The sequence below is a fragment of the Myotis daubentonii genome, chromosome 10, assembly GCF_963259705.1.
Source record: "Myotis daubentonii chromosome 10, mMyoDau2.1, whole genome shotgun sequence".
Taxonomy (NCBI): domain Eukaryota; kingdom Metazoa; phylum Chordata; class Mammalia; order Chiroptera; family Vespertilionidae; genus Myotis; species Myotis daubentonii.
This window is the reverse complement of record NC_081849.1, coordinates 4,849,427-4,862,827: the sequence shown is the minus strand read 5'-3', so window position 1 is coordinate 4,862,827 and position 13,401 is coordinate 4,849,427. Positions and strand designations below refer to the sequence as shown.

At 62.1% G+C, this 13,401-nt stretch overlaps 1 protein-coding gene across 3 annotated transcripts in view; it reads left to right on the top strand.

The window, feature by feature from the left end:
* DPP6 (dipeptidyl peptidase like 6) overlaps nt 1-13,401 on the top strand; it is a 609,552-nt gene that overhangs the window by 565,100 nt on the left and 31,051 nt on the right. For all 3 annotated transcript variants that reach the window (XM_059711373.1, XM_059711371.1, XM_059711372.1), the window contains exons 11-16: nt 345-468; nt 2,268-2,306; nt 8,660-8,767; nt 9,391-9,482; nt 10,376-10,423; nt 10,632-10,750. In XM_059711373.1, coding sequence (XP_059567356.1) covers nt 345-468; nt 2,268-2,306; nt 8,660-8,767; nt 9,391-9,482; nt 10,376-10,423; nt 10,632-10,750 — 530 coding nt within the window. The remainder of the gene's footprint in view (nt 1-344; nt 469-2,267; nt 2,307-8,659; nt 8,768-9,390; nt 9,483-10,375; nt 10,424-10,631; nt 10,751-13,401) is intronic.

The following is a 13,401-nucleotide window of genomic DNA, read 5'->3' as shown; positions in this document are numbered from 1 at the left end:
AGCCACTGGATTAATCACCAGCAGCCCCAGTCCCTCCTGCCGACCTCAGCACAGAGCTCCGTGGTGTTTTCGGGCATGTGGCCTCTAGGCTGTCAAGCCAAGTTCACGGGCACCGGAGCCAGTTTCCCAGGTTAGCCTGAGGACGTGTCGGGTATCCCGTCACTACGGGAGAGGGCAGTGGCCCACAGAGCCTTCCTCCGTGCGGCGGGCCTTCCCACCAGAGTTAGCCCCCCCCCCCACCCGCACATGCTGCTGCTGTGGCCCCGGTGTCCAGGGCCCAGACGAGCCGTCTCTGGTCCCGTGGCTCCGGTAAGCCGCTCACCTGTGTGCCTGTGTGTTTCCAGGGAATACTACATCACCATGGTGAAGTGGGCCACCAACACCAAGGTCGCCGTGAACTGGCTGAGCCGGGCGCAGAACGTGTCCATCCTCACCCTGTGTGACGCCACGACGGGCGTCTGCACCAAGGTACGGGCAGGGAGCACCCAGGCCTCGGCAAGGCCACCCTTGAGCCCTTTGGGCTTGGTAGCTGCAGGCAAACCGCTCAGCTGCTTGCTGGTCAAGGTGGCAGCCTGCATCCAAGTCTCTGCATTGGTGCCACCTGGTGGGTGGCTGCAGTACTGCCGAACGCCTGGGGCTTGCTCTTTCAGTGCCTCCCTTTTTTTTGGCCTTGAATTTTCAATTCCCAACTGCAGAGGAGAAGGCTTGCAAAGCCACTCTGTTGGGACTTGGGATCCGCGCAGCAGCTCTCGCTGCACTGCCTCAGTGAGGCGTGGCGGTCTGTACTGAGACCGAGGGGTTCGCACATCACTTAGCGCAGATCCAGGTTATCTGAGGGCTCGCTCCAGGTGAAGGAGGAAGGATGGACACCAGCTAGGAAGCTGGGAATTGCTCCTAATTCTTACCTGTGCCCCTGCGAGTGTCCGCCACCGAAACGCCATGGCCAACAACAGCCCTGGGCGCCTGGAGGCAGGCCAACCCCCGGGCCAGCTCACAGTTAGGATGTGTTGGATCTTCTATTAGGCTTACTCCACGCATTTCGGTAGGCCTACTTCTCATTTCCTTTCTAAACCCCCTGAATGTATCCGAACAAGGACTGTTACTCAGAGTTGGTAAGTCCACATATGCACGTACGGGTGCACACACAAGTTCCTAAAACAAACAGCACTTGCGTTTGCTTTTACATGGGCACGTGCCAGGTCAGGGGTGACCATCTAATGGGGACCTGCCAGGTGAGGGGTGACCATCTAATGGGGACCTGCCAGGTGAGGGGTGACCATCTAATGGGGACCTGCCAGGTGAGGGGTGACCATCTAATAGGGACCTGCCTGGTCAGGGGTGAGCATCAAGTGGTAAAAGTGCCCCATCTTCCAAAGGATTCCACCTGCATGGAGTTGTCCTTGGAGCTGGGAGAGTGACATTTCTTGTTTGGGGACACTTGGTTTTGGCTCTGAGCCACACTATAAGACCGCCTCATCCTGAGCAGTAGCCTGGTCCCGATTCGTGGCCTGGTCCCAAGCTGTGGCCTGGTCCCGAGCCGTGGCCTGGTCCCGAGCCGTTGCCTGGTCCCGAGCTGTGGCCTGGTCCCAAGCCGTGGCCTGGTCCCAAGCTGTGGCCGGTTCCCTAGCGGTGGCCTGGTCCCAAGCTGTGGCCTGGTCCTGAGCTGTGGCCTGGCCCCGAGCTGTGGCCTGGTCCCAAACCATGGCCTGGTCCTGAGCCGTGGCCTGGTCCCAAGCCGTGGCCTGGTCCCGAGCCGTGGCCTGGTCCCAAGCCGTGGCCGGTTCCCTAGCGGTGGCCTGGTCCCAAGCCGTGGCCGGTTCCCTAGCGGTGGCCTGGTCCCGAGCCGTGGCCTCGTCCTGAGAATTGGCCTGGTCCCGAGCCATGGCCTGGTCCTGAGAATTGGCCTGGTCCCGAGCCGTGGCCTGGTCCCGAGCCGTGGCCTGGCCCCGAGCCGTGGCCTGGTCCTGATGGTGGCCTGGTCCTGAGCCGTGGCCTGGTCCCGAGCCGTGGCCTGGTCCTGAGCCGTGGCCTGGTCCTGAGCATTGGCCTGGTCCCAAGCCGTGGCCTGATCCTGAGCCGTGGCCTAGTCCTGAGCATTGGCCTGGTCCCGATGGTGGCCTGGTCCCGACCTGTGGCCTGGTCCCGAGCGGCCCCAGCGCTGTCTGTGCTGATGCAGCCATGGCGCACGGGAAGCAAACTGCCTCACTCTGTGGGTCATGGACATGGTGGCCCCAAGGCCTTTCTCTAATGCTCTTATTTCATTTCAGAAACACGAGGATGAAAGTGAAGCCTGGCTCCACAGACAGGTATCTATTCCATGAGTGAGTTTCCCACACTGGGGGCGTTTGCATCTCACAATGACCCCAGGGGAGCCCCAAACAGACACTAGGCGTGCGTGGCCCTGGTGAGCGCGGCTGCCTGCCGCCCTGCTCCCTCCGTGGTCCTCGCACTCCTGGAAGGCGGGCTCTGAGGAGGATGCTTGAGAGTCGCTGCTCTTGACAGCCTACAATGTGTGGTGAGACCTCAGGTCTCCGGTACATGATGCCCTGCAGGTGAAGGAAAAATGGTGAGTTTCCCAGAAGGAAAGGAAACATGGGCAATAGTTCTGTTTTCTCCACGTGGTCTCGTGGGGTCTCATTTGCAGCAGATGCCACCAGGGTTCAGCATGAGCCTCCCAAGGACGAGATGTCAACCCCACTCCCGGCTTCCCCATCCCTGACCCAGATAAGAAGTGCCCTCAGACAGGCTCTTGGAATTGGAGATCACAGGAGGTCAGGGAGGCCTACAGTTACTCCATGACCAAAATATCCTACATAATAAAAGGCTAATATACAAATCAACCGAACGGCATAACGGCCAGTCACTATGATGCGCACTGACCACCAGGGGGCAGACGCTCAATGAAGGAGCTGCCCCCTCGTGGTCAGTGCCCTCCCACAGGGGGAGCAGCGCTCCCCCAGAAGCCGGGCAGCACTAAGGATGTCTGACTGATGGCTTAGGCCTGCTCCCCTTAGATGTTGTCAGTCAGACATCCCCCAAGGGCTCCTGGACTGCAAGAGGGCACAGGCTGAGCTGAGAGACATCCCCCCCCGCCGAGTGCACGAATTTTGTGCACCGTACCTCTAGTGTGTGTGTGTGTGTGTGTGTGTGTGTGTGTGTAACTTACACAAAAAAGAAAACCCTAAACACTGGTATATTCTGCTTTATTTTTCTCCATCCACACCTGACATTAGAAAGGACGGGGGCACCCTGTGGGGGGTTACTTTCCTCTTGCCCTGCCTAACGGGGTGAGACCATCTGGAAATGCTGGGGAAGCTCACGCTGGATCCGAGTGGGAAATGTGGTGAGGGAGCCCAGGTGTGCTCCTTTATCGTGTGTGGGACCAGGGGGCCTGGGCAGTGCACCTGTCCATGTGGCTTCACGAACATTCCAGCAGCTCCGACTGCGCACCCTCCTTCGTCTGCGGGCCGGTGATCGACCCCAGCTTCCCGTCCGTTGTCTTGGGTGTTGCTTTTAAATGTGTCCGTGTCTGCTCCCTGCCCATCTTCTCCAAAAGCGAATGGCCACAGTGGCCACAGGTTTTCCTCTCAACAAGTTTGAGTGCCAAGTCCAAGCCTAGAACAAATGCAGCACGAGAGAGCAAGGGAGCCTGATATTCGCTAGGGCGCTGGGCTGGGCAGGGCTGGGCTGGGGCTGGGATAAGCCCTCGACTGCCACCTGGACCCACCGTGTTGAGCACAGAGACCCACGGTAATTCCCCTCCATCAGATAAAACACCGCGAGACGAAAGAAAGGCCAGGAAACACCGCTATCTGCCCAGTTATGTGTCCAGCTACTGTTTCTGCGTCGGCAGGCACGTGCGGGCGCTGTGGGTGTCAGCGACTCAGCTCCTCCCGCTGAGCAGGGCCTGCTGTGGCGCAGAGCCTCCCACGTGCGGGCGCTGTGGGTGTCAGCGACTCGGCTCCTCCCGCTGAGCAGGGCTTGCTGTGGCGCAGAGCCTCCCACGTGCGGGCGCCGCCCAGCTCAGCTGCTGGGCTTCGGGTTGTTTCCCCTTCTGGCTCCGTGAACACCTTGCTGGCGGGAGAGCTCCAGGCACAGAAGACCACCCGTGGTCCACTTCTGGTGAAATGTCCAGAACAAATGGACCTGCGGAAACAGGAAACTGCTACATGATTGTCTAGAGATGCCGGGAACGGCCAGGGGCTGCGTGTGGTGTGGAGGCTTTGATTGGGGCGATGGGAACACTTTGGAGCTAGTACAGTGGCGGCGGCACAGGCTGTGAGTGGATAAATGCACTGCTTGGTTCGCCTCCTGCACGCCCCCTCCTGGGGACCAAGCCCACAGCCCTGGCATGTGCCCTGACCGGGACCGGACCAGCAGCCTCCCGGTACATGGGACAATGATGCCCAGCCAACTGAGCCACACCAGCCGGCTGTTCGGTTCCCTTTTATTAAAATGTTATTTTGTGCTGAGAATTTCATCTCAACTTTTTAAAAAATGAGCCAGCTGGAGCCTCAGCTCCCCTGACGTCACAGCAGAAGGGAGGTGAGAGAGCACGGTGGCTTTAGAGGTGGCGGATGGGGAGGCCATAAACATGCCCTGAGAGCTGAGGTGTCCAACTGCTGGCGGGCTGGGCGGGGAGCACAGTGTGACTGGGGGGCAGAGTCGGGACCGGCCTCCGTGGCTGCCATTTGTGTCTGACCAGGAGGAGGCGAAGGCTGAACTTACCCAGGCTCCCTGCGCTGTGCTTCTCTCCGGAAGGTGGGGCTGTGGGAGAGCCGGTCAGTGGTCCGTGCTCCCTCTCAACAAACCCCCACCCCGGTCCCAGCACTCCCATGGGCACAGCTCTCCCACAGGCACAGCTCTCCCATGGGCATAGCACTCCCACAGGCACAGCACTCCCATGGGCACAGCTCTCCCACGGGCACAGCACTCCCACGGGCACAGCACTCCCACGGGCACAGCTCTCCCACGGGCACAGCACTCCCACGGGCACAGCTCTCCCACGGACATAGCACTCCCACGGGCACAGCACTCCCATGGGCACAGCTCTCCCACGGGCACAGCACTCCCACGGGCACAGCACTCCCACGGGCACAGCTCTCCCACGGGCACGGCACTCCCACGGGCACGGCTCTCCCACGGGCACGGCACTCCCACGGGCACAGCTCTCCCACAAGCACAGCACTCCCACGGGCACAGCTCTCCCATGGGCACAGCACTCCCACAGGGGGAGTACTCCCAAGGGCAGAGCACTCCCATGGGCACAGCTCTCCCATGGGCACGGCACTCCCATGTGTGCTCCTGGCAGGTCACCTTCAGTCCGGAGGCCGTGGAGCTGCCCCCTCCGCTCACCCCTTCCTCAGCTCTGCAGGTGCCTGAGACTCTGCCTGTAATACAGACTCTCAGCCTGTGCTTCTCGCTGAGTGGAGACAGCCGTGCACCCAACAGGCAGCCTGGACGTGACTGGAGAAGCCAGATCTTCCCACACAAATCACACCCGCGCTCGGAGAGCAGCAGCGTGAAGTGTGACTCCCACTCTTTCAGATGTAAACGTTGAAGCGCCTGCTGAGCACACAGCGAGCACCCTCATCAGGCCAGCACAGGGCAGCAGCAGAGACGCCGGGTCCTGCGAGGAGTGTTCCCTCCAAGCGGGTCGGTGGGAGATCAGTTCCAACCACTTTCCCGACATCCCTTCTGAAGGCAGCTTTCGCGAATGATCCACATCCTTCAAGAAACCCACGGTCCTAGAAGGCAAGTGAGGAACGTATTTGTGCTGGACCTGCCGTCTGCTGCCAGTGAGGCTGCCGAGTGCCGGTCATCGCAAAGGCATCCCAGATGCTCACCCCCCACCCGCCCCTGTTGGCCCAGGCACAGTGTCATTTGAGGAGAGGACTGGAGTCTGGGGCCTCGTGGCAACCTCCCAGAGACCCCGTCTGCTCAGATTAACGGTCTGCTAGATACTCGTTGCCAGGGCAACAGGGTGGGCTAGGGCACCCTGGGGTCCATCGGAACCTCCCCCTCCTCTCTTTTCCTCCATCTCCCCTGAGGAGTGGCCCCCACAGAGCTTCCCATGTGCCAACCAGCAGAGGCAAATGTGTGATCCATTCCCTCTCTCTCTCCTCTGGGAATATTCCAGAGAAACTGGCAGCCCCTGCCCCCCGCCCCCCCCCCCCACACACACACACGCGCACACACACACCATCACTGCTGTCCGTGACCTTCAGAGCATCCGGATGCGAAATCACCAGCAGCCCTGCACCAGGCCGTCGCCTTTGACTGAAGAGTAGGTCCTGCAGGTCCATTTCTGACCCTCTTTCTTTAACCAGGATTTCGGTTTTGCGATTTCAAAGTTTGGCCAAGATGAATGTATCAAAACCATGGGAAGAACGGGCAGAAAGGCTGCCCATCCCTCGCGAAGAATCTCAGCAAGAAGGACGCACTCTGCACAGATCTGCTCTGAGCGGAGGTGGCCAGGCACCACGTGGTAACTCCCTGGACTCAGAGACACTAGGCGTGCTTCCCCCAAACCCGTGAGCATGAGCTGGAGCCAGGGCGAAGGCCGTTACTGCCCTAGAAACCAGCCTCGGGGATTCCAGGCTGGCCCCTGCCCGCCGTGGGGCGTTCCGTGCTTCGCGTAAAGATGCCATCCCCGTGATCGACGCCTTCTCGGGAAAAAGACGGTGCTTCGGCCCAGAATTAATTCTTCATTCCTTTTATCCCAAGCATTTTTCTCTGCGGAGCATGCCAACCCTTCCCCATGTTAACGTAAAAACCACTCGGACCTGTAAAGAATATTGTGAGTTTATTTGAGCCAAACTGTCGACATATGCCGGGAAGCAGAACCTCAACGAATTGAGACAGTGCTCCGGAGAATGGGGAGTTCATACCTTGTTCTTATAAATTACCATCCAAAGGACAATACGGAAGTGGGTGACATGGAATCCACTGGTGATCGATTAGGGAGGTGGGAGAAAGCAAAGCGGGGAAACCTCTGGGATAGGATCAAAAGTGAAGTGATGGACATGTGCTTCTCTTACACAGATGGGTACAGGATAGTTAACATAGCTAGATGGCCATGAACTTGATAACAACAACAATGAGGGAATGTCCCGGTGCCATTGTTGTGCCCTGTAGGGTCCGGGGTAAAAAGAAAGTTACAAGTTACCCAGACACCTTGCAAATATGTTATCTTAGAGGCAAAAAGGCAAACGGGCTCAGCAAAGATCTAAGTTGATCTTTGTCAGGGAAAATACCGGCCTCGGACGCGACTACCCACGATAATCTGTTTGTAGTTCATATTTAATTTTCAGACCATCCTTCGTGGTGACTTTAGGTCTCTGAGTTTGCACAACCGCCGTGCAGGCCTCCCCTGAACTAGTCAGGTTCGCAGGTGGCCCCTTCCGTCCACACCCAGGAACACAGGCGCCGTGGGGTTTCCGTCCTGCGCGGGGCAAACAGAAGTCCATGTGGAAAGCCGACTTACCTGCCAGTTTTCTCGTTTCTCACTTGTAAATGCCACGCTTCCAACTCCAAATGGAAAAACAAATATTTGCAGGTTAAAGGTTTCATTTCATTGCAAATGTTCCTGGAGATTAAATGTCATTTTAATCACATGTTATTTTATTTCTCTGGGCACGTCGGATTTGCGTGGGTTTGCTCGTGCCGGGAGATGAGTTTCTGCCCGCCAGCTGGGGCCCATTCACCATTCGCGCTCATCCCCGCGGGAGGGGGGCTCCTGGAGTCAGAAAACGTGCATGAGGTCCACCGGCTTGGTGTTCGTGGGTGGAAACTGCGACGGGAGCTTCTGAGAGCTGAGCTTGCACCCAAATCCCTTTTTGCCCATCAAGGTGACAGCCACCCACGGGGCTGGCGGGGCTGAGCAGTGCTGCTTAGCTTTGGGGGACGGGGTGGAGACCTGGCACCTGGCTTTGAATCTAGCCTGGAATTCCCTCCCCAGGACAGTGAGAATGTCCCCAACCCTTGCTTGTTTCTCATCAACTTTTCTCCAGTTAGAAGCCATGCTGTAGCACAGGGAGCACGTGGGAGGTGGTCCCCTCCCTCGACGTTCTAGAACGGGTACGGGGATGGACACAATGTTCCTGGGATGGACACAATGTTCCTGGGATGGACACAATGTGTCCTTGTTTGCTGTTTCTTCTTCCTTGGTCAGCTATTCCGTGTAAACTGGATTTGATAAAAAAAAAATTTAAAAAAATCAGCAAAGAGAAAATAGGGTTTATTTTCAGGCAGAATCAGGTGTGGGGTTGCTCTGAATTCTTTAGGAGAGACGATTGACGGCCCCAGAGGAATTCTGCAGGCGCCCTGGCTTCCACGGGCCTCAGTTAAAGGGGTCACACGGCCCCGGGCTGCCTGCCTGCCGGGCTCCAGTCCTGCCTGCTGAGTGGGTGACACATGGGCCCCTTTAGTGGCACTTGGCGTGTCCCCTCTGAACTCCCCGTTATTCCGCTGTCTTAGAAAACGGAAGGCCGGGCTCCGGGTCCAAGGAAAGGCCCGACACAGCGCCGATGCTTTCAGCGGCGGCTCTGACTAGGGACCACGCGGCAAAGGCCTCCATGTGTTGGCCCTGGGCCGTGGCTCGGCCTCTTGGAAACAAAGGAGCCGTGGCCAGGACTCACTGGGTTGTTGTCACCCACAGAATGAAGAGCCGCTGTTCTCCAGGGACGGGCGAAAGTTCTTCTTCGTCAGAGCCATCCCGCAGGGGGGGCAGGGCAAGTTCTACCACATCACCGTGTCCTCCTCCCAGGCAAGTCCCCGTGCTCCCTAACTGCTGTGCGGGCGGCAGCCTCGGGGGCTGCACTCTGGGCACCCTTGCCCACCTTCCTTCCTTCTCTTTCTCCTCCCTTCCTCCCCCTCCTTCCTCCCTCCCTCCCCCCTCCTCCCTCCCTCCCCCCTCCTTCCTCCCTTCTCTTCCTCCTCCTTCCCTCTCTCCCTCCTCCCTCCCACCTTCCTCCCTCCATCCTCCCTTCCTCCTTCTCCTTTCCTCCTTCCTCCCTCCTTCCTTCACTCCCTTCTCTATCTCCTCACCCTTTCTCACCCACTTGCCCATATTTTTCCCTTCCCTCTCCATCCCCCACAATAATGACTACCAGTTGGATTTACAAAAGTTAAAGAAAAAGTATCAGCAGCACATAAAGCATCGATTCTTCTCTTGAGACGAGACATCGCCAAGTGGGAGGCGCAGTGGTGGCACTATGGTCAGCCCCACAGCAGGGACCACAGGGACGCCCGAGGGGAGGGCTGTGGGCTGATGGCCCCCTGAGGAGAGACGGGCAGCGGGCGACACCCCTGCACCTGGTCCTGAGGGGCCGGGACCCAGAAGGAAGCTGGGCGGGGCCGGGCTCCCGCCTCATGGCCCATCTGTTGCAGCCCAACAGCAGCAACGACAACATCCAGTCCATCACGTCGGGGGACTGGGACGTGACCAGGATCCTCTCCTACGACGAGAAGCGGAATAAGATGTGAGTGCGCGTGGGGACAGCCCTTCCTCCTGGGCGGGACGCAGGCGCCACTTTCAGATGCGTTCTAGGCACCTGGTCCGCAGCCCAGCTCCCTGCTCCCGTGGGGCCCTGGCTTCTCCGTGCGTATCACAGAGCTGATTTCCATGGAGAGAGAGCAGCCAGGCCTGGGGCTGAGCCCGGGGGACGGGCTCATCGTAGTGTTGGCGTTTGCCGAGTCCCTGTGAGGCCTGGCACTGGCTCAGGGCCTCAGGGCCACACCCACCCTGGCTGCAGCGTGGCCTGTGCGGCTACTGCCTTCCCCACTTCACACACGAGTAAGCGGAGCCTAAAGCCCGCGAGGCCTTGGCCCAGGCTGTCAGCCCAGGCGGCTGGGGATACAGCTCATTGATGAGGCCCAGGCCCACCTGCCAGCCAGGCTCCCTGTCTTGTGGCACACACCCAGGCTTCCCCGTTTGGGGTCCGAGGTGAAAATCAGTTCGTAAGAGGCATCCCCCAGGCTTCTGTCTGGGCCCTTGCCCTGTGGAAGATATAGCCTGTAAAGAGATTCCGCATCCGAACTCAGGGGCACATGACCACCGCCCTGGCCCCACACCTGAGCCTGCAGGCAGGTACAGGATCCGCGGGCAAGTGCCGGACCCCCAGGCAGGTGTGGGACCCCCGGGCAGGTGTGGGACCCTGAGCAGGTGCCGGACCCCGGGCAGGTGCGGGACCCCCGGGCAGGTGCAGGACCCCGGCCAGCAGGAGCTCAGCCCACCCGAAATGTAGCTGGACCCAGTGCTTGCTGTAGCTACAGAATAGGGGTCCCTGAGCAGGGTCTGCACGGGGCTGGGGGCTGGGCTGTGAGGCCACACCTGCCCGGAGCCACTAACTCCTGTCACCTGCACTCTCTGCAGCTACTTCCTCAGCACTGAGGACCTGCCCCGGAGACGCCACCTCTACAGGTATGTGGGCCTCCCGGTGCAAGGCCACCGAGACCACGCCATAGAGCGGGCGCAGGGCCGGTGGCTGGCGAAAACCCTGGGGCCGGCGGGCGAGAAGGGGCAGGGGCTGCAGGTCTCCTTTGGGGAGGGAACTCGGGTTGGATCCTGACCTCTGCCTCTTCCTCCCTCACGCCTTTGCCCTGTCTTTGCCCCGCCTTTGCCCCGCCAGCGCCAGCACCGTGGCCAACTTCAACAGGCAGTGCCTGTCCTGCGACCTGGTGGGTAACTGCACCTACTTCAGCGCGTCTTTCAGCCACAGCGCCGACTTCTTCCTGCTCAAGTGCGAAGGTGGGTCCCGCCCCCACTGGCTCTGCCGGTCCGTGTCCGAGCCCCTGTGTCTGAGCCCCTGTGTCTGGGCCCCTGTGTCCGGGCCCCTGTGTCCGGGCCCCTGTGTCCGGGCCCCTGTGTCCGATCCCCTGTGTCCGAGCCCCTGTGTCCGGGCCCCTGTGTCCGATCCCCTGTGTCCGATCCCCTGTGTCCGCGTCCCTGTGTCCGAGCCCCTGTGTCCGGGCCCCTGTGTCCGAGCCCCTGTGTCCGATCCCCTGTGTCCGCGTCCCTGTGTCCGAGCCCCTGTGTCCGGGCCCCTGTGTCCGGGCCCCTGTGTCCGAGCCCCTGTGTCCGGGCCCCTGTGTCCGAGCCCCTGTGTCCGGGCCCCTGTGTCCGAGCCCCTGTGTCCGATCCCCTGTGTCCGCGTCCCTGTGTCCGAGCCCCTGTGTCCGGGCCCCTGTGTCCGGGCCCCTGTGTCCACGTCCCTGTGTCCGAGCCCCTGTGTCCGAGCCCCTGTGTCTGGGCCCCTGTGTCTGAGCCCCGATGTCTGGGCCCCTGTGTCCGGGCCCCTGTGTCCGATCCCCTGTGTCCGAGCCCCTGTGTCCGGGCCCCTGTGTCCGAGCCCCTGTGTCCGATCCCCTGTGTCCGCGTCCCTGTGTCCGAGCCCCTGTGTCCGGGCCCCTGTGTCCGGGCCCCTGTGTCCACGTCCCTGTGTCCGAGCCCCTGTGTCCGAGCCCCTGTGTCCGGGACCCTGTGTCCGGGCCCCTGTGTCCGAGCCCCTGTGTCCGGGCCCCTGTGTCCGGGCCCCTGTGTCCGCGTCCCTGTGTCCGAGCCCCTGTGTCCGGGCCCCTGTGTCCGAGCCCCTGTGTCCGATCCCCTGTGTCCGCGTCCCTGTGTCCGAGCCCCTGTGTCCGGGCCCCTGTGTCCGGGCCCCTGTGTCCACGTCCCTGTGTCCGAGCCCCTGTGTCCGAGCCCCTGTGTCCGGGCCCCTGTGTCTGAGCCCCGATGTCTGGGCCCCTGTGTCCGGGCCCCTGTGTCCGATCCCCTGCGTCCGGGCCCCTGTGTCCGGGCCCCTGTGTCCGGGCCCCTGTGTCCGATCCCCTGTGTCCGCGTCCCTGTGTCCGAGCCCCTGTGTCCGGGCCCCTGTGTCCGGGCCCCTGTGTCCACGTCCCTGTGTCCGAGCCCCTGTGTCCGAGCCCCTGTGTCCGGGCCCCTGTGTCTGAGCCCCGATGTCTGGGCCCCTGTGTCCGGGCCCCTGTGTCCGATCCCCTGCGTCCGGGCCCCTGTGTCCGGGCCCCTGTGTCCGGGCCCCTGTGTCCGATCCCCTGTGTCCGCGTCCCTGTGTCCGAGCCCCTGTGTCCGGGCCCCTGTGTCCGGGCCCCTGTGTCCACGTCCCTGTGTCCGAGCCCCTGTGTCCGAGCCCCTGTGTCCGGGCCCCTGTGTCTGAGCCCCGATGTCTGGGCCCCTGTGTCCGGGCCCCTGTGTCCGATCCCCTGTGTCCGATCCCCTGTGTCCGCGTCCCTGTGTCCGAGCCCCTGTGTCCGAGCCCCTGTGTCCGATCCCCTGTGTCCGCGTCCCTGTGTCCGAGCCCCTGTGTCCGGGCCCCTGTGTCCGGGCCCCTGTGTCCGGGCCCCTGTGTCCACGTCCCTGTGTCCGAGCCCCTGTGTCCGAGCCCCTGTGTCCGGGCCCCTGTGTCCGGGCCCCTGTGTCCACGTCCCTGTGTCCGAGCCCCTGTGTCCGAGCCCCTGTGTCCGGGCCCCTGTGTCCGGGCCCCTGTGTCTGAGCCCCTGTGTCTGGGCCCCTGTGTCCGGGCCCCTGTGTCCGAGCCCCTGTGTCCGATCCCCTGTGTCCGCGTCCCTGTGTCCGAGCCCCTGTGTCCGGGCCCCTGTGTCCGGGCCCCTGTGTCCACGTCCCTGTGTCCGAGCCCCTGTGTCCGGGCCCCTGTGTCCGATCCCCTGTGTCCGAGCCCCTGTGTCCGGGCCCCTGTGTCCGGGCCCCTGTGTCCACGTCCCTGTGTCCGAGCCCCTGTGTCCGAGCCCCTGTGTCCGGGCCCCTGTGTCTAAGCCCCGATGTCTGGGCCCCTGTGTCCGGGCCCCTGTGTCCGATCCCCTGTGTCCGGGCCCCTGTGTCCGGGCCCCTGTGTCCGGGCCCCTGTGTCCGATCCCCTGTGTCCGCGTCCCTGTGTCCGAGCCCCTGTGTCCGGGCCCCTGTGTCCGGGCCCCTGTGTCCACGTCCCTGTGTCCGAGCCCCTGTGTCCGAGCCCCTGTGTCCGGGCCCCTGTGTCTGAGCCCCGATGTCTGGGCCCCTGTGTCCGGGCCCCTGTGTCCGATCCCCTGTGTCCGAGCCCCTGTGTCCGGGCCCCTGTGTCCGATCCCCTGTGTCCGATCCCCTGTGTCCGCGTCCCTGTGTCCGAGCCCCTGTGTCCGGGCCCCTGTGTCCGAGCCCCTGTGTCCGATCCCCTGTGTCCGCGTCCCTGTGTCCGAGCCCCTGTGTCCGGGCCCCTGTGTCCGGGCCCCTGTGTCCGGGCCCCTGTGTCCACGTCCCTGTGTCCGAGCCCCTGTGTCCGAGCCCCTGTGTCCGGGCCCCTGTGTCCGGGCCCCTGTGTCCACGTCCCTGTGTCCGAGCCCCTGTGTCCGAGCCCCTGTGTCCGGGCCCCTGTGTCCGGGCCCCTG